Here is a 25,440-nt window from a genome sequence, read left to right on the forward strand (position 1 = left end):
TGTCCTCACACCCTTTCCTATTTCCCATCATGTGAATTGGCAAATCTGAGGCAAGAGGTGTCATGAAGAGTTGCAATACAAACGGGCAAAACAATTCACGAAAATTCTGTGCAGAGTGTAATGTAATGACTGTGTGGGTGCAAAACATGGGTAAACCCCTAAAGTGTGATAGTAACAACACAAAAATTGCACCTTCAGACTAAAAATAGCCCGTATCAAGTAACGTAAGAGGCATTAACTACTTTCCATGGGTAATGTCACTGTTATAATGGAAAGAGTACAGAAGATTACTACTGAAACATTATATATGATGCTGCAGCGCCTGTGCTATTCTGAATTATAATGCAATGAACACGCACTGTAGCAACTGCAGCCTTTAGAAAATAAATGAAATGTATTTGCAATCGCACATATAGACAATCATCACCTGTATAATGGAATGACAACAACGAAAATTTGTGCCAGACCGGGACTCAAACGCAGAATTTCCACTTATCATGAACAGTCGCCTTACCATTAGGCTATCCAAATGCGACATGGCCACACCCAGACTACCATATGTTGTCGACCATGTGCCTACAACCTGTACTCATCTATCCATTCTGTGTATTCTAGCATTAGTGAGATATTTTACTTGAAAGTTGCTTAGCTGGTGTCGGTGGATAAATACAATACTGCAGTACCTGTGTTATTCTAAATTACAATGCAATGTTTCTTTGGGCGTAATTCAGAATAACACAGTCACTGTAATATTTGTATTTATCCGCCGACATCGGGCAAGCGACTTTCAAGTAAAATGTCTTGTATGTACAGGAATACACATAATGGATGTACAAGTCCAAGTTGTAGGCACATGGTTCATGACCGTTAAATCACGCTCAGATAGCCTAATTTTAAGGTGACCGCTCAACATAAGCAAATCTGGGTTCGATTCCCAGTCCAACACAAATTTTCATTGTTATCATTCTATTATACAGCTGACGGTTGTTCATAGTTGCACAAGGTTCATTTCTTGAATAGATATCACAAATTTAACGTTTGCAGAGAAAAAGTACTTTCAGTTTCAAGATTAACAACTTGTCTCCAAAGGGATGAAGGACAATGGGCAAAAATACCATAAATATAAAATGAACAAGTGATGACTGCAAACAAGTAATATGTTATACATAAAAATTCCATGCCATAAAAAAACACAAGACCACCCTAATGCAGTATTAAGCAAGCAATATGCTGACTAGAAATAGTCAGATAAAATACTCGCCAATCAGCTACTGACCTCCTCTCATTGTGTGATATAGTTCCCCTTTCTAACTTTGTAGAAATGGTTGCTAAAACTTTACAAGCATCATTTGCAAAGTCCAGGTCTCTTACTTCTGTCGGTGAAACTGATATCAGTGCAAAAGCTTCTTTATCTTCTTTAATAGTTGCACAACCAACCTAAAACAATAATTTCCAACTATTAAGCACCACATCACACACACAGTTTACTGAGAAATCGCAAATAATTCTATTCCACCTCTCACTCACCTTCACAGTCCCCAATAAATGAAGAGTTATCAAGACTACAGAATAGTGCAAATGGAATGAAATAGGTATGAAAGATGAGAAGAAAGGTGTATTTGAAATAAAAAATAAATAAGAAAACTTATCCCACATCTAAGATATAAAATTAGTAGAGAAACGCAAAATGTAACAGGGAACTGTCATATCCCACATGAGGAATAGAGCAAAGAGAGAAGAGAGTGAGCAGCAAACAGAGAAAGGAAGCGGTAAATGGATGATGAAAGGCAGATAAAGTTGAGTAGGAGATGATGAGAGGAAAGTAGCAGGGATAAGAGGAGGAAGAGAGAAGTGATAAAGATGCTGGAGAAAGATGCATGCTGCACATGTTAGGAATGAGAATGGGTGGGGATGGCAATAGGAGCAAGCAAGGAAAAAACTAAAGCTGCTGTTGAGGCATTGTCGCCCAACACCAAAGGTAGGCTGCTGGGAAAGTTAAAAGTCCGCCGCAGAGTGGCTAAAAGTGTGCAGTCCAGCAAGAGGTGGACACCCGTCATTTGTGAGCCACAGCGACACTGAGGTGGATCCTCATGACGGAATAGGTAACCATGCTTTAGCCATGTATGCCCAATGCAGAGCTGGCAGAGGATAACTGATTCCCTGCGAGAGGACTGCATAGAAGAATGGCTCTGAGCACTATGCGACTTAACTTCTGAGGTCATCAGTCGCCTAGAACTTAGAGCTAATTAAACCTAACTAACCAAAGGACATCACACACAACCTTGCCCGAGGCAGGATTCGAACCTGCGACCGTAGCAGTCGCTCGGTTCCAGGCTGTAGCGCCTACAACCGCATGGAAGACTTCCACACATTCGTAGTCTCCTTAATGACACGTAATTTGTTGTGCGTACTGTTCTGCCATTCCATCTCCCAAAGCTGAAAAACTACGTGGCATACGACAGAACGCAGGTCAGTTCCGAGGATGCCCATCTCCAGAAGCGGTTTCCGCATAGCCTGTCGGCAAGTTCGTTGCCTGGGATTCCGACATGTCCCGAGGTCCACACAAACACCACTGAACGACGGGACCGTTCCAGGGCATACATGGACTCCTGAATGGATGCTACCACAGGATGGCGAGGGTAGCACTGGTCGATAGCTTGTAGGCTGCTCAAGGAGTCAGTACACAGGAGAAATGACTCGCCAGGGCATGAGGGGATGTGCTCAAGAGCACGAGACATGGCCACCATCTCTGGAGTGAAAACACTGCAGCCATCGGGCAAGGAATGCTGTTCAATATGTCCTCCATCAACACACACAAACCTACATGACTGTCAGACATCAAGCTGTCAGTGTAAACCACTTCATGGCTCCGGTACATGTTGAGAATTGACAGGAAGTGATAGCGGAGAGCCACAGGGTTAACGCAGAATTTAGGGCCATGCGAAAGGTCCAGAAGAATCAGTGGCCTAAGTGCACACCATGGAGGTGTACATGAATGGACCTTGAGGAAAGGTGGTAATGGAAAGGATTCCAGTTCAGACAAAAGGGACCGAACACAAACCGCCATCGTACGCCCTGACCTGGGTCACTGATGCAGCTGATGAACTGCCATGGGCGGGAAAAGGAGACGGTAATTTAGATGCGCAGAACTACAAACATGTGCAACGTAACTGGCGAGCAGTTGTGCACACCTAACCTTCAATAGAGGGATTCCGGGCTCCATCAGGACACTCGTCACCGGACTCATTCTAAAAGCTCCTGTCACTAGGCGAACGCCACAGTGGTGCACTGGGTCAAGTAAATGCAGCACTGAGGGCGCCACCGAACCATAAACCAAACTCCCATAGTCAAGGCGGGATTGAACAAGGGCTCTGTAGAGCTGCAGCAGCGTAGAGTGATCTGCACCCCAGTGGGTCTTGGCTCGGGCAGCATTGAGGTGCTGCCAGCACTTCCACTTAACCTGACTAAGGTGAGGTAGCAAAGTCAATCGGGCACCGAAAACCATTCCTAAGACTCAATATGTCTCCACTACAGTGAGTGGATCGACATTAAGGTACAGTTCTGCTTCTGGATGAATGGTGCAATGCCGACAGAAATGCATGACACACGACTTCGCTGATGGAAACTGGAAGCCGTGGGCTACAGCCCATGACTGCACCTTGTGAGTGGCTCCCTGTAGGTGCCGCTCAGCAACACTAGTACTGGAGGAGAAGTACAAAATGCAGAAATCATCCGCATACAGAAAATGTGAGACCAACGGCCCTACAGTTGCTGATTGACTGTTAATAGCCACTAAAAATAGAGAGACACTCAATATGGAGCCCCGCAGAATGCCATTCTCCTAGATACAGGGAGAACTATTTGAGGCACTGACTTGAACACAGAAAATACCTAGCAACAGGAAGTTTTGGATAAAAATAGGGAGTGGGCCTCGGAGACCCCACTCATAAAATGTGGCACGGATATGATGTCACCAGGTCGTGCCGTATGCTTTACATAAGACAGCAACCAAATGCCGATGTCTGGAAAAGGGCTGTTTGGATGGCAGACTCAAGGGACACAAGATTATCAGTGGTAGAGCGACCTTGACGGAAGCCGCCCTGACATGCAGCTAGTAGGCCACGATTCCAGGATCCAACCCAACCGCCAACACACCATACGTTCCAGCACCTTACAAAGAAAGTTGGTGAGGCTGATGGGCCAGTAGCTATCCAAATCAAGCAGGTTTTGACCGGGTTTGAGCACCAGAATGATGGTGCTCTCCCGCCATTGAGATGGAAAGATGCCATCACACCAGATCCAGTTGAAGATGACGAGGAGATGTCACTTGTAGTCAGACGAGAGATGTTTAATCATATGACTGTGGATCCAATCAGGCCAAGGAGCTGTGTCGGGACAATGTGCAAGGGCGCTGAGCAGCTCACACTCTGTAAATGGGGTGTTATATGGTTCACTGTGGCATGTAGTGAACAAGAGGACTTTCCTTTCCATCCACCGTTTGAGGGTACTAAAGGCTTGGGGGGGTAGTTCTCCAATGAAGAGGCTCAAGTATAGTGTTCAGTAAAGTGCATGGCACCCAATGGATTAGACGTACCTCCTACTTCTCCCAGCACACCTGATCCGTCGTTTTATAAGCTAGTGAACGCGGGCATGGAGCTGCTTAAAGGCTATTAGGTATTCTAGGGAAGGGTGCACCTTATGTCACTGTAGAGCTCGCAGATGCTCTTTAATTGCCTCAGCGACTTCCGGCGACCACCAAGGGACTGACTTTCGCTGGGGGCACGCTAAAGAATGAGGTTCTGCCGCAGAAATGATCGCTGTAGTGACCTGCTCAAGAACAACATCCATGGCACCATGAGTGGAAGATTCGGCAGTGATAGCAGAGGTGCAGTCTTCCCAGACTGCCTTGTTTAAAGCCCATCTGCGTAGGCATCCATGACATGACAGCGGGGGTGGCGACAGGAAGATGGGGAAGTGGTCATTACCACACAGCTCGTCATGTGCTCTCCAGTGGATATACAGGAGGAGGCCAGGACTGCAAACCGAGAGCTCAATGGCCGAATATGTGCCATATGCCACACTGAAATGTGTGGGGGCACCTGTATTTAAGAGGCAGAGGTCGAGTTGTGACAGTCAATTTTCGACCTCCCTACCTAGGCCAGTAAGCATGGTGCCACCCCACAACGGGCTATGTGCGTTAAAATCTCCAAAAAGTAGGAAAGGTTTAGGGAGTTGATCAGTCAGTGCAGTTAATACATTCAGGGATACTGCACCATGTGGAGGAAGATATACATTGCAGACAGTTATTTCCTGCATCGTCTTTATTCTGACAGCCTCAGCTTCAAGAGGAGTTTGAAGGGGCACAGATTCACTACATACTGAGTTCAGGACATAGACACAAACTCCACCTGACACTATTATAGTCGCTACAGTTCCTGTAATATCCCTTACAGCTGCGGAGGGCAGGGGTCCGCATTGCCGGGAACCAGGTTTCCTGGAGGGCAATGCAGAAAGCAGGTGTAAAGCTTAACAGTTACCATAGCTCAGCCAGGTGGCAGAAAAAACCGCCGCAATTCCACCAGAGGAGTACATGAACATGAGACTGGGAGCGCATGAAACACTCAATGAGGCAGTATACACCTCAGGATTACCTGCTGCCACCAGATGAGTACTTGTGCAATCAACATCCATTGTTGGTTGGTTGGTTGTTTGGGGAAGGAGACCAGACAGCGTGGTCATCGGTCTCATCGGATTAGGGATGGATGGGGAAGGACGTCGGCCATGCCCTTTCAAAGGAACCATCCCGGCATTTGCCTGGAGTGATTTAGGGAAATCACGGAAAACCCAAATCAGGATGGGCGGACGCGTGATTGAACAGTCGTCCTCCCGAATGCGAGTACGGTGTCTAACCACTGCGCCACCTCGCTCGGTCAACATCCATTGTGTCTGAGGGCCCAGGGACATCTAGGTCCTCAGAGGGTGCCAAAATCTCCACCTCGTTCTCAGACACAGAGCTTGTAGGTACTGGTACTGATGGTGTGGGTGTCACCGCAGTGCCTTGGAGGCGACAGGGGGAGGGGAAGAAGCGACAGGGGGAGGGGTAGAGGCGAATGGGGGAGGGGGAGGCTCAGGGGCGGAGGCGGCAGGGGGAGGGGGAGGGACGGAGGCGACAGGGGGAGGGGGAGCGGCAGAGGCGACAGGGGGAGGGGGAGCGGCAGAGGCGACAGGGGGAGGGGGAGCGGCAGAGGCGACAGGGGGAGGGGGAGCGGCAGAGGCGACAGGGGGAGGGGGAGCGGCAGAGGCGACAGGGGGAGGGGGAGCGGCAGAGGCGACAGGGGGAGGGGGAGGGGGAGGGGCGGAGGCGACAGGGGGAGGGGGAGGGGCGGAGGCGACAGGGGGAGGGGGAGCGGCAGAGGCGACAGGGGGAGGGGGAGGGGCGGAGGCGACAGGGGGAGGGGGAGCGGCAGAGGCGACAGGGGGAGGGGGAGGGGCGGAGGCGACAGGGGGAGGGGGAGCGGCAGAGGCGACAGGGGGAGGGGGAGCGGCAGAGGCGACAGGGGGAGGGGGAGGGGGAGCGGCAGAGGCGACAAGGGGAGGGGGAGGGGGAGCGGCAGAGGCGACAGGGGGAGGGGGAGGGGGAGCGGCAGAGGCGACAGGGGGAGGGGGAGGGGGAGCGGCAGAGGCGACAGGGGGAGGGGGAGGGGGAGCGGCAGAGGCGACAGGGGGAGGGGGAGGGGGAGCGGCAGAGGCGACAGGGGGAGGGGGAGGGGGAGGGGGAGGGGGAGGGGGAGGGGGAGGGGGAGGGGGAGGGGGAGGGGGAGGGGGAGGGGGAGGGGGAGGGGGAGGGGGAGCGGCAGAGGCGACAGGGGGAGGGGGAGGGGGAGCGGCAGAGGCGACAGGGGGAGGGGGAGGGGGAGCGGCAGAGGCGACAGGGGGAGGGGGAGGGGGAGCGGCAGAGGCGACAGGGGGAGGGGGAGCGGCAGAGGCGACAGGGGGAGGGGGAGCGGCAGAGGCGACAGGGGGAGGGGGAGGGGGAGCGGCAGAGGCGACAGGGGGAGGGGGAAGGGGAGCGGCAGAGGCGACAGGGGGAGGGGGAGGGGGAGCGGCAGAGGCGACAGGGGGAGGGGGAGGGGGAGCGGAAGAGGCGACAGGGGGAGGGGGAGGGGGAGCGGCAGAGGCGACAGGGGGAGGGGGAGGGGGAGCGGCAGAGGCGACAGGGGGAGGGGGAGGGGGAGCGGCAGAGGCGACAGGGGGAGGGGGAGCGGCAGAGGCGACAGGGGGAGGGGGAGGGGGAGCGGCAGAGGCGACAGGGGGAGGGGGAGCGGCAGAGGCGACAGGGGGAGGGGGAGCGGCAGAGGCGACAGGGGGAGGGGGAGCGGCAGAGGCGACAGGGGGAGGGGGAGCGGCAGAGGCGACAGGGGGAGGGGGAGCGGCAGAGGCGACAGGGGGAGGGGGAGCGGCAGAGGCGACAGGGGGAGGGGGAGCGGCAGAGGCGACAGGGGGAGGGGGAGCGGCAGAGGCGACAGGGGGAGGGGGAGCGGCAGAGGCGACAGGGGGAGGGGGAGCGGCAGAGGCGACAGGGGGAGGGGGAGCGGCAGAGGCGACAGGGGGAGGGGGAGCGGCAGAGGCGACAGGGGGAGGGGGAGGGGGAGGGGCGGTGGCGAATGGGGGAGGGGGAGGGGCGGTGGCGAATGGGGGAGGGGCGGTGGCGAATGGGGGAGGGGCGGTGGCGAATGGGGGAGGGGGAGAGGCGGTGGCGAATGGAGGAGGGGGAGAGTCAGGGGCGGAGCGGCAGGGGGGGAGGGGAGGGGCGGAGGCGACAGGGGGAGGGGGAAGGGGGAGGAGACAGGGCGAGTGGGAGGGGGGAGGCGACAAGGCGAGTGGGAGGGGGAGGCGACAGGGCAAGGGGGAGGGGGGAGGCGACAGGGCGGTGGGGGGGGGGAGGGGAGGGAGGGAGGCGACAGGACGAGTGGGAGGGGGGGAGGCGACAGGGCGAGCGGGAGGGGCGGAGACGACAGGGCGAGCGGGAGGGGGGAGGGGTGGAGGCGGCAGGGCGAGCGGGAGGGGGGAGGGGTGGAGGCGGCAGGGCGAGCGGGAGGGGGGAGGGGTGGAGGCGGCAGGGCGAGCGGGAGGGGGGAGGGGTGGAGGCGGCAGGGCGAGCGGGAGGGGGGAGGGGTGGAGGCGGCAGGGCGAGCGGGAGGGGGGAGGGGTGAAGGCGGCAGGGCGAGCGGGAGGGGGGAGGGGTGAAGGCGACAGGGCGAGCGGGAGGGGGGAGGGGTGAAGGCGACAGGGCGAGGGGGAGGGGGGAGGGGCGGAGGCGACAGGGCGAGGGGAAGGGGGGAGGGGCGGAGGCGACAGGGCGAGGGGGAGGGGGTAGGGGCGGAGGCGACAGGGCGAGGGGAAGGGGGGAGGGGCGGAGGCGACAGGGCGAGGGGAAGGGGGGAGGGGCGGAGGCGACAGGGCGAGGGGGAGGGGGTAGGGGCGGAGGCGACAGGGCGAGGGGGAGGGGGGAGGGGCGGAGGCGACAGGGCGAGGGGGAGGGGGTAGGGGCGGAGGCGACAGGGCGAGGGGGAGGGGGGAGGGGCGGAGGCGACAGGGCGAGGGCGAGGGGGGAGGGGCGGAGGCGACAGGGCGAGGGCGAGGGGGGAGGGGCGGAGGCGACAGGGCGAGGGGGAGGGGCGGAGGTGACAGGGCGATGGGGAGGGGGTAAGGGCGGAGGTGACAGGGCGACGGGGAGGGGTGAAGGGCGGAGGTGACGGGGCGACGGGGAGGGGTGAAAGGCGGAGGCGACGGGGTGAGGGGGAGGGGGAAAGGCGGAGGCGACGGGGTGAGGGGGAGGGGGAAAGGCGGAGGCGACGGGGCGAGGGGGAGGGGGGAAGGGCGGAGGCGACAGGGAGAGGGGCAGAGGGGAGGGGCGGAGGCGACAGGGTGAGGGGGAGGGGCGGAGGTGACAGGGCGAGGGGGAGGGGGGAAGGGGGGAAGGGCGGAGGCGACGGGGCGAGGGGGAGGGGGGAAGGGCGGAGGCGACAGGGCGAGGGGGAGGGGGGAAGGGCGGAGGCAACAGGGCGAGGGGAAGGGCGGAGGCGACAGGGCGAGGGGGAGGGGGGTGGGCGGAGGCGGCAGGGCGAGGGGTAGGGGGAAGGGCGGAGGCGACAGGGGGAGAGGGAGGGGGGAGGCAACAGGGGGAAGGAGGAGAGGGAGGGGGGAGGCAACAGGGGGAAGGAGGAGGGAGAGGGGGGAGGCGACAGGGAGAGGGGGAGGGGGAGGTGGGGAGGGGCGGAGGCGACAGGGGGAGGGGGAGGTGGGGAGGGGCGGAGGCGACAGGGGGAGGGGGAGGGGGAGGGGGAGGTGGGGAGGGGCGGAGGCGACAGGACGAGGGGGAGGCGACAGGGCGAGGGGGAGGTGGGGAGGGGCGGTGGCGACAGGGAGAGGGAGAGGGAGAGGGGGAGGGGGAGGGGCGGAGGCGACAGGGAGAGGGGGAGGGGCGGAGGCGACAGGGGGAGGGGGAGCGGCAGAGGCGACAGGGGGAGGGGGAGCGGCAGAGGCGACAGGGGGAGGGGGAGCGGCAGAGGCGACAGGGGGAGGGGGAGGGGGAGCGGCAGAGGCGACAGGGGGAGGGGGAGGGGGAGCGGCAGAGGCGACAGGGGGAGGGGGAGGGGGAGCGGCAGAGGCGACAGGGGGAGGGGGAGCGGCAGAGGCGACAGGGGGAGGGGGAGCGGCAGAGGCGACAGGGGGAGGGGGAGCGGCAGAGGCGACAGGGGGAGGGGGAGCGGCAGAGGCGACAGGGGGAGGGGGAGCGGCAGAGGCCACAGGGGGAGGGGGAGCGGCAGAGGCGACAGGGGGAGGGGGAGCGGCAGAGGCGACAGGGGGAGGGGGAGCGGCAGAGGCGACAGGGGGAGGGGGAGCGGCAGAGGCGACAGGGGGAGGGGGAGCGGCAGAGGCGACAGGGGGAGGGGGAGGGGCGGTGGCGAATGGGGGAGGGGGAGGGGCGGTGGCGAATGGGGGAGGGGCGGTGGCGAATGGGGGAGTGGCGGTGGCGAATGGGGGAGGGGGAGAGGCGGTTGCGAATGGAGGAGGGGGAGAGTCAGGGGCGGAGCGGCAGGGGGGGAGGGGGGCGGAGGCGACAGGGGGAGGGGGAAGGGGGAGGAGACAGGGCGAGTGGGAGGGGGGAGGCGACAAGGCGAGTGGGAGGGGGGAGGCGACAAGGCGAGTGGGAGGGGGAGGCGACAGGGCAAGGGGGAGGGGGGAGGCGACAGGGCGATGGGGAGGGGGAGGGGAGGGAGGGAGGCGACAGGACGAGTGGGAGGGGGGGAGGCGACAGGGCGAGCGGGAGGGGCGGAGACGACAGGGCGAGCGGGAGGGGGGAGGGGTGGAGGCGGCAGGGCGAGAGGGAGGGGGGAGGGGTGGAGGCGGCAGGGCGAGAGGGAGGGGGGAGGGGTGGAGGCGGCAGGGCGAGCGGGAGGGGGGAAGGGTGGAGGCGGCAGGGCGAGCGGGAGGGGGGAGGGGTGGAGGCGGCAGGGCGAGCGGGAGGGGGGAGGGGTGGAGGCGGCGGGGCGAGCGGGAGGGGGGAGGGGTGGAGGCGGCAGGGCGAGCGGGAGGGGGGAGGGGTGGAGGCGGCAGGGCGAGCGGGAGGGGGGAGGGGTGGAGGCGGCAGGGCGAGCGGGAGGGGGGAGGGGTGGAGGCGGCAGGGCGAGCGGGAGGGGGGAGGGGTGAAGGCGACAGGGCGAGGGGGAGGGGGGAGGGGCGGAGGCGACAGGGCGAGGGGGAGGGGGTAGGGGCGGAGGCGACAGGGCGAGGGGGAGGGGGTAGGGGCGGAGGCGACAGGGCGAGGGGGAGGGGGTAGGGGCGGAGGCGACAGGGCGAGGGGGAGGGGGGAGGGGCGGAGGCGACAGGGCGAGGGCGAGGGGGGAGGGGCGGAGGCGACAGGGCGAGGGGGAGGGGCGGAGGTGACAGGGCGATGGGGAGGGGGTAAGGGCGGAGGTGACAGGGCGACGGGGAGGGGTGAAGGGCGGAGGTGACAGGGCGACGGGGAGGGGTGAAAGGCGGAGGCGACAGGGTGAGGGGGAGGGGGAAGGGCGGAGGCGACGGGGCGAGGGGGAGGGGGGAAGGGCGGAGGCGACAGGGAGAGGGGCAGAGGGGAGGGGCGGAGGCGACAGGGTGAGGGGGAGGGGCGGAGGTGACAGGGCGAGGGGGAGGGGGGAAGGGCGGAGGCGACGGGGCGAGTGGGAGGGGGGAAGGGTGGAGGCGACGGGGCGAGGGGGAGGGGGGAAGGGCGGAGGCGACAGGGCGAGGGGGAGGGGGGAAGGGCGGAGGCAACAGGGCGAGGGGAAGGGCGGAGGCGACAGGGCGAGGGGGAGGGGGGAGGGCGAGGGGGAGGGGGGAGGGCGGAGGCGGCAGGGCGAGGGGTAGGGGGAAGGGCGGAGGCGACAGGGGGAGAGGGAGGGGGGAGGCAACAGGGGGAAGGAGGAGAGGGAGGGGGGAGGCAACAGGGGGAAGGAGGAGGGAGAGGGGGGAGGCGACAGGGAGAGGGGGAGGGGGAGGTGGGGAGGGGCGGAGGCGACAGGGGGAGGGGGAGGGGGAGGTGGGGAGGGGCGGAGGCGACATGACGAGGGGGAGGCGACAGGGCGAGGGGGAGGTGGGGAGGGGCGGTGGCGACAGGGAGAGGGAGAGGGAGAGGGGGAGGGGCGGAGGCGACAGGGAGAGGGGGAGGGGCGGAGGCGACAGGGAGAGGGGGAGGGGCGGAGGCGACAGGGCGAGGGGGAGGGGGGAGGGGAGGAGGCGACAGGGCGAGGGGGAGGGGCGGAGGCGACAGGGGAGGGGGAGGGGCGGAGGCGACAGGGGAGGGGGAGGGGCGGAGGCGACAGGGCGAGGGGGAGGGGCGGAGGCGACAGGGCGAGGGGGAGGGGGGAGGGGCGGAGGCGCCAGGGCGAGGGGGAGGGGCGGAAGGGCGAAGGCGACAGGGCGAGGGGAAGGGGGAAGGGGGAAGGGGGGAGGGGGGGAGGGGCGGAGGCGACAGGGCGAGGGGGAGATGGGAGAGGGAAGGGGCGGAGGCGACAGGGCGAGGGGGAGGATCAGAGGCGACAGGGCGAGAGGGAGGGGCGGAGCGACAGGGCGTGGGGGAGGGGCGGAGGCGACAGCGCGAGGGGGAGGGTCGGGGGCGACAGGGCGTGGGGGTGGGGCATGGTCGACAGGGCGAGGGGGAGGGGCATGGGCGACAGGGCGAGGGGGAGGGGGAGGGGCAGGGGCGACAGGGCGAGGGGGAGGGGCAGGGGCGACAGGGCGAGGGGGAGGGGTAGGGGCAGGGGCGACAGGGCGAGGGGGAGGGGTAGGGGCATGGGCGACAGGGCGACAGGGCGAGGGCGAGGGGGAGGGGCAGGGGCGACAGGGCGAGGGGGATGGGCGACAGGGCGAGGGGGATGGGCGACAGGGCGAGGGGGATGGGCGACAGGGCGAGGGGGAGGGGCGACAGGGCGAGGGGGAGGAGCAGGGGCGACAGGGCGAGGGGGAGGGGCAGGGGCGACAGGGCGAGCGGGAGGGGGAGGGGCAGGGGCGACAGGGCGAGCGGGAGGGGCGACAGGGCGAGCGGGAGGGGCGACAGGGCGAGGGGGAGGGGCGACAGGGCGTGGGGGAGGGGCATGGCCGACAGGGCGAGAGGGAGGGGCATGGCCGACAGGGCGAGGGCGAGGGGGAGGGGCATGGCCGACAGGGCGAGGGCGAGGGGGAGGGTCAGGGGCGACAGGGCGAGGGGGAGGGTCAGGGGCGACAGGGCGAGGGGGAGGGGGAGGGTCAGGGGCGACAGGGCGAGGGGGTGGGTCAGGGGCGACAGGGCGAGGGGGAGGGGGAGGGTCAGGGGCGACAGGGCGAGGGGGAGGGTCAGGGGCGACAGGGCGAGGGGGAGGGGGAGGGTCAGGGGCGACAGGGCGAGGGGGAGGGTCAGGGGCGACAGGGCGAGGGGGAGGGTCAGGGGCGACAGGGCGAGGGGGAGGGGGAGGGTCAGGGGCGACAGGGCGAGGGGGAGGGGGAGGGTCAGGGGCGACAGGGCGAGGGGGAGGGTCAGGGGCGACAGGGCGAGGGGGAGGGTCAGGGGCGGGGGTGGTTGGAAGGGGTTTGGGGTTTGGTGGTGGGGGTAGGGGGAAGGGGGAAGAGGGAAGGAGGAATCGGAAGGGGGAGGGGGAGAAGGAGGGGAAGCCTAAACGGGAGGGGAAAGGGGAGGGGGAGGGAGTTGGGGGCAGGGAGGTGGAGAGGTGACAAGGATGAGAGGCGAGGGGGAAGATGGGTGAGGGGACATGGAGTGGGGGCGAGAGGGGACATGGGGTGGGGGCGAGTGGGGACATGGTGTGGGGGCGAGAGGGGACATGGTGTGGGGGCGAGAGGGGAAATGGGGTGGGGCGAGAAGGGAAATGGGGTGGGGGCAAAAGGGCAATGGGGGGGCGCGGGGACATGGGGGGCGATGGGACTTGGGGTTGCGAGGGGACATGGGGGGCGAGGGGACATGGGGGGCTAGGGGACATGGGTGGCGAGGGGACATGGGGGGTGAGGGGCGCCATGGTGCAGAGGACTCAGTGGGGCAGAGGAGCCAAAGAGGGGGAGATGAGCCAAAGAGGGGGAGATGAGCCAAAGATGGGGAGATGAGCCAGAGGGGATATGAGCAAAAGAGGGGGAGAGGAGTTGGAGAGAGGAGAGCTGCCGGAGAAGGTTGAGGAGCCTAAGAGTGGTGTTGGAGAGGGAGAAGGGAGTCAGCAAGGAGAGACTGTAAAGCAGAGAGGGGATAGGTGAGCCGACGAGGGGAGCCAGTGAGAGGAGCTAGGAGTCATGAGAAGGGAGAGGGGAATGTAGGGAAGCCTGGAGAAGGGATGGGAGAGGTGGTCCATGAGTGGCAGAGGAGTGGTGACCACAAGGGTGGGATGAATGTGTAGACTGGTGGAGTAGATGACAGGAGGATAAAGAAGGGGTCGAGAGGAGTAAGTAGGAGAGGAGGGAAGACAATGGGTCATAAAATGGAAGGGTGGTGTTATTAGTTGGTTTCAGAGGGATTGGTAAGTTACTACACACTGAGGTTAGTAGTCTTTTATTTATGGTGTAGTCCGTCTGGAGTTAGTGACGTTAGCCACACATTTGATTGCATTGCAGTAGCATGTAAGAGTGGGAAAATCAAGGCACTGAAAGCTATATTGGAGGGTAAAACTACATCTCTCAGGCTGGTCTGCAGGCCAGACAGCTGGTGAGAGACCACTCCACTACCTTCTATTTGGGTGGAAGGGTAAACAGTAACAGTAAAACTGGGAAAGCTTAAAATGTAATGAACATCAGTGGGACCAACAATATTAAAATTAGGTGAAAGAAGTAATCAAGTTGCCAGATGGATGGCTCATTATCTTCATCAGGTGCTACCTAAGACTGCCACTCATAAAGGGGTCAGTATTTAACTTAAGGCCTTCCCCCTTCACAGTCAGTTCCAGGCATTCCATCTGCCGCCTGCTCCCACCAGATGCTGCTTCTGTAGGATTTTTCTCTTTGGTCCAGTGTACCAGGCCAAGAACTGAGAGTGTTTTAGGCTTTTTCTCTTTGGTCCAGTGTGCCAGGCCAAGAACTGAGAGTGTAAACACGTGACGTGAATTGCAGACAGAGCACCAAGCACACAGGGCCAGAGGTGAAACATCACAGGATGCTTCACATGGGAGCAGACCACAGAGGGATCACCTATAACTCCACTGGACTGAAAACAGAATGCTGATATCCAGCAGGGTACCCGTCACCTCAAGATGTCAATGGATCACTGGAAAAGCCTGAAGAATTGCTCGAATCAAAGATTAGGGATCCTTATGGTTTTGAGTTATATGAAAGGGTATCCATTCTTTTTCTTACACCTTTGTCAGACATCAGTATAGGGTCACGATGATTATTAATGGATTTGTTATGAAAACTTAAGAGATGGCTGGATGCCCCTCCTGATGCCACGCTGTTACCCTGGGTTGGGATGCGAACACCCCAATTGTCTGCATGCATCATTATTCACACGAAAGTGACCAAAAGTTTTCTAAATGTTTGTGAATCATGTAATCAATGTTGGACTCAGGTACCATCCCAGCATTCATCTAGTGGATGTGATAAACTGCCTAAAAACTACAGCCAGACTGGTCAGCACACCAACCTTCATCGTTAATCCACCAGGCAGATTCAATCCAAGGCCAGTGCACCATCTCAACCCGGAACTGACACCTCAACATCAATGGCTACGAAGGGGAATTCCCAAAAAATAAAATAGGGTGCACCACAGAAATAGGCTAACTGCACCTAAAAATACAAGCAGTAATGAATGGATGGCCAGGGCACCTGGTGGAGGACGTAGGATCAAGGACACCCTGAACACAGCAAGTGGCAGGAATTACCCCAAACAGAATCTCACCTCCCATGCCCTGACAGCAGTTTGAACCATTAGACCTGAGGATAAAAATCATTTTCTCTAAGAAAATGAATAACCAGTTCACCTGTCAATAAATCTTTCACTTACATTAGATGCAAATAATCCAAAATATGATGATCGGTGTGGAGAACCAGATGGAGGGGGCATCCCACCTGGATTAAGCTACGATTTACAAGGTTGGTTGGTTGATTGATTGGTTAGGGGTAAAGTGTCTAAACAGCACAGTCTTGGGGCCCTTGGTCAAGAGGGAGCGAGAGAGAGAGATATCATCTGAAGTTAGTGATGTCTACCAGAAATTTGATTGAAGTATGACAGAATGTAAAAGTGGTGCAATCAAGGCACTGAAAACAATATTGATGGAAGAGCTAAGAAATAATTAAAGGAGGTAAAAGTATATGATATGGTCTGATGCGCAGATCAGAAGGTGATCAGATGCCTTTAACTGGGAGGATTCATAATAGTAAAAGGAAGAAGGCTACAAATGTAGCAAACATCAGTTGGACTGACAATAATAAAAGAAGGTGAGGGAAATAATCATGTTAATAAATGGGTGTCACTCACAATTCTGCATGTGATGGGGGAACTGTCCCACTGTCAAACAACCCCCAACCACCAACCATTATAGTCACAGTGTTAAAGATGGGAACAGAACTCACTATCTCAGAAAGAAGTATAAAAACCTGTTCAACTGCCCTTTTGTAGTCAACTAGCAGCATGCATAAGGAATCATTGGGGTCTCGCCTTCATCAGCATGCTACTCCTAAAACGTAAAATAGGGTGTAGCAGGTAAATGGGCTCATCATATCTAAAAGCAAATAAAACAGATTAAAAGAGGGATGAACAAGGCAGCTGGCAGAGGAGGTACAGTCGATGGTCATGCAGACCCAGCAGTGGCAGGAGACGTCCCAATCCCAATTAACCTGTCACTGCCTCCGAAAGTAGTTTAAAATGTTATGCTTGAGAATACAATCCACATTCTCAGAGAAAATGAAGAACCCCTTCAACTGTCTATGTTGTGCACCAATATTACAGGCTAGGAATCTGAAAGATCATGCTTTCCACAGAGAGCCAGAAAGGGCATTCCACCCGCAGGTGAGATACTATCTGTAATGTGCCACAAGCACAACATGGGACATGCTCATTACACAAGTTATAATTCTGGGTTAATCTGGGATGTCCCATGCAGAGGCAACAAAGAACAGTTAGGTTTCTTCTAGGAAGAGCAGAAGGAGGGGTGTCATGCAGTAGTAGTCTCCTTGATAGTGCAGAGTTTATTAGAGGGGCCAGTATCGCACCAGATGTTGCTCCATCTCCAAGTAAGGAGGGGTCTTATCTCCACCCTCAAATCTGCATTTTGGATCATCAAAGCAAATATTGGGCTAGTTATTGTTTCTCTAGGTAAACGGTCATCCAGTTCATTCTTCAGGAACCAACATGAATTGAGACCCAGAGAAAGACAACTGGGAAAGCAGTAGGACTAAGGACTGAGAGAATATCATCAATAGCAGATATCACGGGGTGACAAAAGTAACACAAAACAATAGCTTGGAGACTACTCACTGAGTCACTAGAAATTAACATGTGGTCACGGAAGGTCTGTTTAATAAAATATAGGGCTCTGTTAATGGCTATCAGCTCTACTATAAAAACACTACACGTTCCCAGCAACAAATGTTCCTGACCAGTAGAAATGTGAAAGCATATCCCATACAAATCCTGGCTCTACAACCATCAATGTAAATAACAGTAGCACCCTAATAATCCTGAAAACCTGAAACTTTAGGTTCTTGAAATAGATTGATCTTAATTCATGATCTATGCATTTACAAAGGAAAGAAGGACAGGGAGCACATTCTATGGGTGTTAGGTAGTGGTCCCAACAGAGGGCTTCGAGGTGAATCCCAATTGGTACTCCCATCCGAGGGCAGATATCAGGTGGGCGATGTTCCTTGTATGTAAAAAGAATTGACAAGTTGGATGATTAGGAAATTGCCAGATGGTGACAGCATAAGTGAACAAGTATTGGTACCATGAGAACTAAAGAGGTAAGATTCCCACTTCAGCAAGGAGACTGTCTATGGGATTAGCACGGAAGGTGTCGGTGGCCAGTCTAACACCACAATAATGGATTGGGTACAATAATTTCAAAGACAAAGGTGGAACCAACCCATCAACCTAGGAACCACAGTTGAATCTGGACAATGCAGCTATGTCAGCTTTCCGTTGAAGAAGAGTCCCAAAAGTTGGGACTGTGAAATAATGTTGAACTGCTGTGTACCCCAGTACAGTTCTGGATCAGTACAGACCATGAAACAATTATAGGCATGCATGACTCTTGTTCTAATGGGAGGGAATTTAAAACTATCGGAAATGGTCCAAGTGGAGGCCCTCCAGAAAGTGCCTTGCAGTGCCATTCAACTGAGGCTATAGACTGGGAGTTATATCAAATGAAGAAGTCATTGACATATGGCACAGGGATGACAAATGGTCAGACTAGGTCACTAGCCCACTGGTCGTGATGAGGAAGAATGTAAACTCAGCATGGACTCCTGTGGAACACCATTCTCTTGACCCGTGTTCAGCTGAGAGTATCAACTCAAACTTGACCCAACCAGTGGGGTAAAAACTGACGAATAGAAATCTGTAGGGAGCCCAAATGCTCCCATCAGGGAACATAAGTAAAATGTGACAGTGTCAAGCAGCGTTGTATGACTTATGTAGGTCAATACAGACTGCAATGAGACGTTGGCATTTATAAAAAGCCTGGCATACTGATCCTTCTAACCAAACCAAATGGTTACCCATAAGAAAACAAAAGGTCCCATGAGTCAAGAACCCAGTATAATCATTGGGCCACTATCCCCACAAGCAGTTCGCAGAGCATGTTGGTGAGTCTAATTGGTCAGTAGCTGTCAATGGCCATTGGGTTTTTGCCTGTTTTAAGGACTGGGATGATAATACTCTCGGACCTTTGTGAAGAGAAAACACCTTGCAACCAAATGCTGTTGAAGATCTTGTGTAGATGGAGTATTTGAGAAATATTCAGGTGTTTGAGCATATGATTAAGGATCAAATCAGATCCTGGGGTCATATCATGTGATGATGAAGAGCCTCAAGCAGTTTCCAGGCAGTGAAAGGTTCAGTATATAATTCACTGTGACAGAGTGTTAAAGGATAGGGTGCTATATTCAACTTCTCTTTTAGGCATTCAAAATTCAAAATGTCACAGTGTAATAAGAGGAAGCCAATGCTGTCGCAAAGTAGGTCGAAAGATGCACTGACAAAATCATGTAGGAAGATACCATGAACAGCTATTGATATTTGGTAGCCCAACAGACTATGGTGCTTGGCCCACACCTTGGACGAAGAGGTATATGTTCCTGAGGATGAGACATAGCATTGCCAGCATTCTTTTTTACTATGTTTAATTAGATATCGAGCCTTAGTGCAAAGCCATTTAAAAGTGATGGGTGTGGTCTGTGAAGAATATCACTTGAGACACTGCAGGACCTTTTGACAGTCCTGAATAGCTGTTCCATGTCTTTGGTCCACCATGACACCAGTTGACAGTGGAATGGACCCATAGAAAAGAGCACAGCAGTTCTGGTGAAGCAAGTGATCATGTCGCAAATGTCTGCCACAACCAATTCGACGCAATCTGTCAGAGGTGGGACGAAGGAGATGGCAGTGGTACACAAATTTCAGTTGGCTCTTCGAAGAGCCCAATGTGATAGGTGGTTCACTGGGGTGTAATGCGGAAGTAACACAATCACCAGAAAGTGATCACTGTAATAAATATCAACAACATATAGCTACCATTGTAATGAAGCCATGAAGTAGGAGGAAGAGTTGGTTAGGTCAGTTGCCAAAAAGGTAACACGGAAGTTGGTAGGTGTACTCTCACTGAGGAGATACAGACCCAGATTGGAAAGAAGCTGACCGATCAGGAGGCCACTACCAGACAAAATGGCTCTTCCTCAAATGGGGGTAATGCACACTGAAATTCCTAAGTTGGATAAACAGGATGAATGGGAGGAGGTAGGGGGGTTGTGGTTGGATTAAGGTTGTCATATCAAGCCTTCCTGCCTGGAAGTAAATAACCATTACAAATGGTGATCACTGGGGTCTTTTGCACTTTTACTGCTACTGCTTCCAATGTGGTATGGGGGGAGGAGGGGGGGGGGGATCTGCTCACTGATGACGTCTTTGTAAAACAGTGTACAAAAACTTCTAGGTGCTCTCTTGAGGTCCAATATAGATCCAACAGAAGGCATGGTAACCTCAAAGAGTTCGAGTATGTTCGTCAGTCAAGTGTGTTCCTTGGAGAGCAACACAGGTTGCAGAAAAGGAGGATAGTACTAGTATGAGGGTGTGTTCAAAAGAAATGCCTCCAAATGGTTTATTCTGTTCCGACTATCAGTCACGCATATTACTTGGTCAACTTTACTGCTTCGCTGACACACACTGAGACCCTCTGTCACTACAAAACTCCAAATTGTATTGTGTACTGAGGTGGTGTGTAATGCAACTATGTTAATTCATGAGAAACAACGTGCTGTAATCAAGTTTATAACCAAAGAAAATGTGCCTCCAATTGAAACTCATACAAGAATGAAAGCTATGTACAGTGATGACTGTATCGACACCAGTAACATGTGATGTTGGTTTGTTTGTGCTCTGATTGACATCAGTAATGTGTGATGTTAGGTTGTTTGTGCTCATAATGAAGGAAATGGTGATGTTAACCTCAATATGTGTGGCACAGCTCGGAGTGGACGACTGCGTATGGGAACCAGTGAGACTCATCGTAACTGGATTGAAGAACTTGTTGGAGAAAATAGTCAGATAACACAGAGACAGCTCTCAGGTAAGTGTGGCATATCACTACAGCGCGAACAGCACATCTTTGCAGAACTGCGATACAGAAAACTGTGTGCAGGGTGGGTGCCTCGAATGCTGACTTCAGGCACAAAACACAGGAAACTGGACATCTGTCAACAATTTCTTTTGTGTTTTCAGCATGAGGGTAATGGGTTCCTTAATGACATTGTGTCAGGTAATGACAGCTGGGTTCACCATTTTCATCCCAAAAATGAAAGAGCATCAATGGAGTCCCATCACAAACGGTCACCAATGCCTTAAAGTTCAAGATCATGCCATCAGCACGCAAAGTCATGCTCATAATGTTCTGGGATGTTCAAATTGTGGTACCTTTGGTATTCATGCCTAAAGGCATCACCATAAACTGTGCAAGGTACTGCCAGACACTCAGAAAGCTGAAAGCATGAATTTGAAGAGTTTGTTTACACATGGAGCACCATTTTCTTCTGGGTGACAAGCCAGGCTACACACAGGCACTATGACAACTGCAACAACCCAACACTCTGGGAGCCCTGCCATTGATTATCATCCACACATTACCGATTTGGCCCATCTGATTTTCACCTGTTTCCAAAACTTACGGACACCTTGAAGGAATTCACTTTGACAGTGATGAAGAAGTGCAACCAGAGGTGGAGTTAGGGCTCTGTCTATAAAGTGACATTATCAAGAAACTGGTCTCTAATTCCGAGAAATGTGTCCATCACCAGGGTGACTATGTTGAGAAATAAATATGTAGACATGATTAATAAAGATGGAGAACGTTAATAAACTTTGTTTTATTTGAAAAGCTTTAAGAGTTTTCACATAAAAAAATCAGAGGCATTACTTTTCAGCATGTCTTTTTTAGTTCTTGCAGTTCCATTGAATTATCACATGGAGAGGGTTCTAGTTAGACATGAAAGGGCCAAGACACATCATGCCACATGGTCACTTTCTGTCACTGGTGAGGGTTGAACAACATCAACGAAAATCAGTTCCGAGTCCAACAGTGTGAGGGCAATGTGGTGCCCCCAGAGTCCCAAATTAACTTTCTTTTCCTCTTTCACAACTTTTGGCAACTGAGATGCTGCTAAAGGCTTATCTGCTGTTGATGTAAGAAATGGAGAAAAGAGGTGGCATTTCTGGGACTCCTTCAGGCACTGTGGCTCCTTCAGGTACTGGCTAGTGTCAAGTCGCTTGACTCTGGTTTTCTGGGGAGAGGGTTCCTGAAAGGGAGCCCTGTTAGCGGAGACACCGGAAGAGAATGCTGCTTTTCTAGCCAGGTGTGAGCAGTGGTCTCTGAAGATTGTGCCACAGGAATCACGAGAGAGGAGGGCCTATCACCACCATGTTCAAGTTTATTTGTGCAAATACTGCAAGTTCAATCTTGAGGAAATAAATATGCCAACAAACTGCTCACAGTAATGGTAAAAGTCAATATCACTGAGGCTAGATACAAAAGATCGTATTTCTTCTGAGCTTCAAAATATAACAGGCGATTAGTGACCTTCAGTTCCTGAATTGTACATTCACTGATTAGGGGATAAGAAAGGGTGGTTGTTCCTGCAACTGACACAGGCAATGGTGAATTTTCATGAAGTATCTGGCCCCTGTCTCCGCAAATGTGGTCATATACACACCAGAAAGACGCATGCCTGGAATGTTGGCATTTACAGCGTCGCATTGGGGGCCCGAAATGCAACTTCACATTGTGGCAACAAACGGTGATTTTGACATTTCCTGAAGACAAACTCCCCTAAAAAGTGAGGATGAATGTGCTGGTTTCGACATTGCTGTTTGGTAACTCTTGATATACACAATGCACAGATTGGATCCTTCGTCTCCCAAGTAATTGCAAATTTTTATGAGATGTTATAGTAGCAAGTACATCACCAAGTTGTTTACAAGAGAGTAACACCTGGGACTGGGTAGGATTTGTCATCTTAATTAAGATAGAACCACTTTGAAATTTACTAAAGGAAAAGAGTTCACCAAATATGTTTTTAATATTCACCAAAAGAGCTGTGAGCCCTCTGGAGGGTACTATCTGTAAGACTCCTCAACCAAAACATGAGGCTGTCTCATTACATAAGATAAGACTATGGATTAATCTGATATGGCCAATGTAGAAGCAACACAGGATGATGAATTCCTTCTGGGAGAAATGGAAGGATGAGTACCATGCATTCATAGTCTCCTTGATAGTCATGAGTTTGTTAGACATGACAGTAAGCCACCAGATGATGATCTAGCTATGAATGAGTAGAGATTTGCACCCACACCTCTGCACCCAGGTTTGTCAAAGCAAATGTTGGGCAAGAAATAACTTCTTTAGCCCAACAATCAGCCAGTTCATTCCCTGGGACACCCTTATGATTTGGTGCGCAGAGAAAAACAACTGAGCAGGCAGGACGACGAAACCCAGGGAGAAGATTGTGAATATCAGATAACATGGGATGACTGGAGTAACATTGATCAGTAGCCTGGAGAATGCTCACTGAGTTACTACACATTGAAACATGGATGTGAGAGGTCTGTTTTAATATAATGCACGGCTTTGTTAATGGCTACCAGCTCTGCTGTAAAAATATTATGTTTCTGGCAATAAATGTTGTTCCTGACCAGTGGGAGATGAAAAAGCATATCCTGTGGTATCCACAGTTTTAAAACCGGTAGTGTAAATAATAGTAGTACCCTAATACTACTGAAGAACTGAGAGTAACAAATGCCAAAAGATCATGAGGGCAACTGAAACTTTAGGTATTTTGAAATTATTTTGTCCTAATCTGTCATTTGGGAAGTAACTAAGGAAGAGTGCACAGGAATACATGATGGGTACATTCTAATGGGAAGCGTCGTAGGTGGAGGTCCCAGCAGAGAGTTCTGAAGTGTAGTCTGACTGATAAACTCATTTGAGGGCAAGTATGCAAAATGAATTTGACAAGCCGGTAACTAGAAATTATATGGTGATTGCACAAATGAGTAATAGTTGGCACTGCAGGAATTGAAGAAGTAAGATCCCCACTTTGTTGACATGTGCAACAAGAAGTGACACAACAGTCAGAATACCACAAAGAAGGAGTAGAACTGGAACAGTTGTTAATCTTTGGCAGTCTAGTAGACTACGAAACTTGTCTGACACCTGGGATGAAAAGGTATATCATCCCAAAGAGGACACTCTGCTCTTAGAGCACTCCTCCTTACTGTCGTTAATTAGGTAGCAAGCCTTTGTGTGGAGCCGCTTAAAAGTTATGAGAGTGATCTGTGAAGGACATCATTTGAGATTTGCATGGCCCTTTGATAGTCCTGAATAGCCATTACAGAGTCTGGCAAAAGTGGTATCTGTCACCGGTGGAGGGGGTCCATAGAAAGAGGGATAACATTTCCAGTGGTACGGATGATCACGTCACAGACATCTCTGACAATCTCTGTGATACAGTCTGACAGAGCAGGAACAAAGGTGACGGAAGAGATACACAACTGCAATTGGCTCTTTGGGGAGCACAACATGGAAATTGTTCTGTCAGGGCAGTGACAAAGAACTGACAGTATCAGTACCACCAGAAGGTGATACTGTAACTGTCGCAAATATCATCATATAGTGATCATTGTAGTGAAGCCAAGAGACCAGCAGAAGAGATCATAAGGTCACTCACTGAGAAGGTACCATGAGTGGCACTGAAGTTGATAGGACTACCATCATTGAGGACACACAGATCGAGATCAGATACAAATTGGTCAATACACTGAAATGAAAAAGTAGGATAAAAGGTTGGAAGGGAAAGTTGTAAGATTAAGGTGGCCATCTCAAGGTTCATAAGTTCCTCGAGTGGGAAATGATGACTGCTGGCTTTGTTCACACACTGCTATTGCATCTGATGTATGCATAGGGTAAGCCACTAATTGATGACGTGTGTGAATCAATATACAGATTCCTTCAGTACAGTTCCAACAGAAGGCACCGCATCTCAAAGGGATGGACAATGGCCATGAAATATGTTTCTTGGAGAGTAACACAGATTGCAGAAAAGTACATTATTATTATTATTATTATTATTATGGAGATCTGGTGCCTTGGACAAACCTGAGGAGCCGTATCCCAAGACTTATTTTTCTCCTCAACTACTACAGCAGGTTGGCACTCTTAATAGGACTTATCCACTATGAGGGTAGGAACCAAAAAGAAGCAGGCACCCCTGGGACCTGCAGTCCACGGCTTCTTCAGCCACTGGCTGATGTTGGGTGGTTGGTCTGTACAAATCTGGGAGGTGGTTCCCTAAAAGGAGCCCCATCACCAGTATACACCAAAGGAGGATGCTGCTTCTCCAGTGTGAGGAGTTGAGATACCTGAAAATAGTAGAGCAGAAAGCTCACGAGAACATTGTTTTTATCCTCCATGTGTTAATGTCCTTTGCGACTACCAGAGGTCAACACTGAAATAATGTAGGGAGTAAATATTTGAGATACTGCTGATGACCTGGCCACAGCAGTGACAAAATTCGATACCACTGGCATGGGATACAAGTGGTCCTACTTTTCCTGAGATTAAAAAAAATCTGAAGTAATCAGAGAGTTTAAGTTCATGAATTTTATGTCCCTTAATAGGGTAGCACACTTCTGGGATTGAGGAGGATGATCATCTCCACAAATGACATAGAATGATGGTTACTCATATGATGAGTTTTCATTAAGCAGCCAGCTACTGTCTCCGTAACTTGAATTGTTAGTTCAGTGGGAAGACACATGCCTGAAGTTTCGGCAGTAAAAGTGTTAGATATTAGGCACAGGCTGACTACGTATGCTGATTGTATGGCGTCTTCATCCTGCAGGTTTGCCTACATGTGCCCCCCCCCCCCCCCACCCACATTTATCCCCTGGAGACTATTTACAGTTACATTGTTGCATAAGTTTGTAGCGTTTTCCATAAGTTTAATAAAAACAAGAAATATAAAGACTTTAGTCATCAATAATAAATTTTCCTTCACTATTTATAACAGTCTGCCAATGCTGGGGTAAATTTTCGATTCCGTGGCTGTAGAAATCATGTGATTTTGAGGCGAAGAATTTTTCAAACCATGATCGGAGAACATTTTCATCTGGAACACAATTTTCTGGAAGGTTATTTGACAGCGAGCAGAAAAAGGTGAAAATCT

At 54.1% G+C, this 25,440-nt stretch overlaps 1 protein-coding gene across 1 annotated transcript in view; it reads right to left on the bottom strand.

The window, feature by feature from the left end:
- The window catches only part of LOC124554726 (inositol 1,4,5-trisphosphate receptor), a 348,395-nt gene that overhangs the window by 272,349 nt on the left and 50,606 nt on the right, over nucleotides 1–25,440 (bottom strand). Inside the window, exon 10 of the mRNA XM_047128370.1 lies at nucleotides 1,277–1,437. Within this exon, the coding sequence (XP_046984326.1) occupies nucleotides 1,277–1,437 (161 nt within the window). The remainder of the gene's footprint in view (nucleotides 1–1,276; nucleotides 1,438–25,440) is intronic.

This window comes from Schistocerca americana, chromosome X (assembly GCF_021461395.2).
Source record: "Schistocerca americana isolate TAMUIC-IGC-003095 chromosome X, iqSchAmer2.1, whole genome shotgun sequence".
NCBI classification, from domain to species: domain Eukaryota; kingdom Metazoa; phylum Arthropoda; class Insecta; order Orthoptera; family Acrididae; genus Schistocerca; species Schistocerca americana.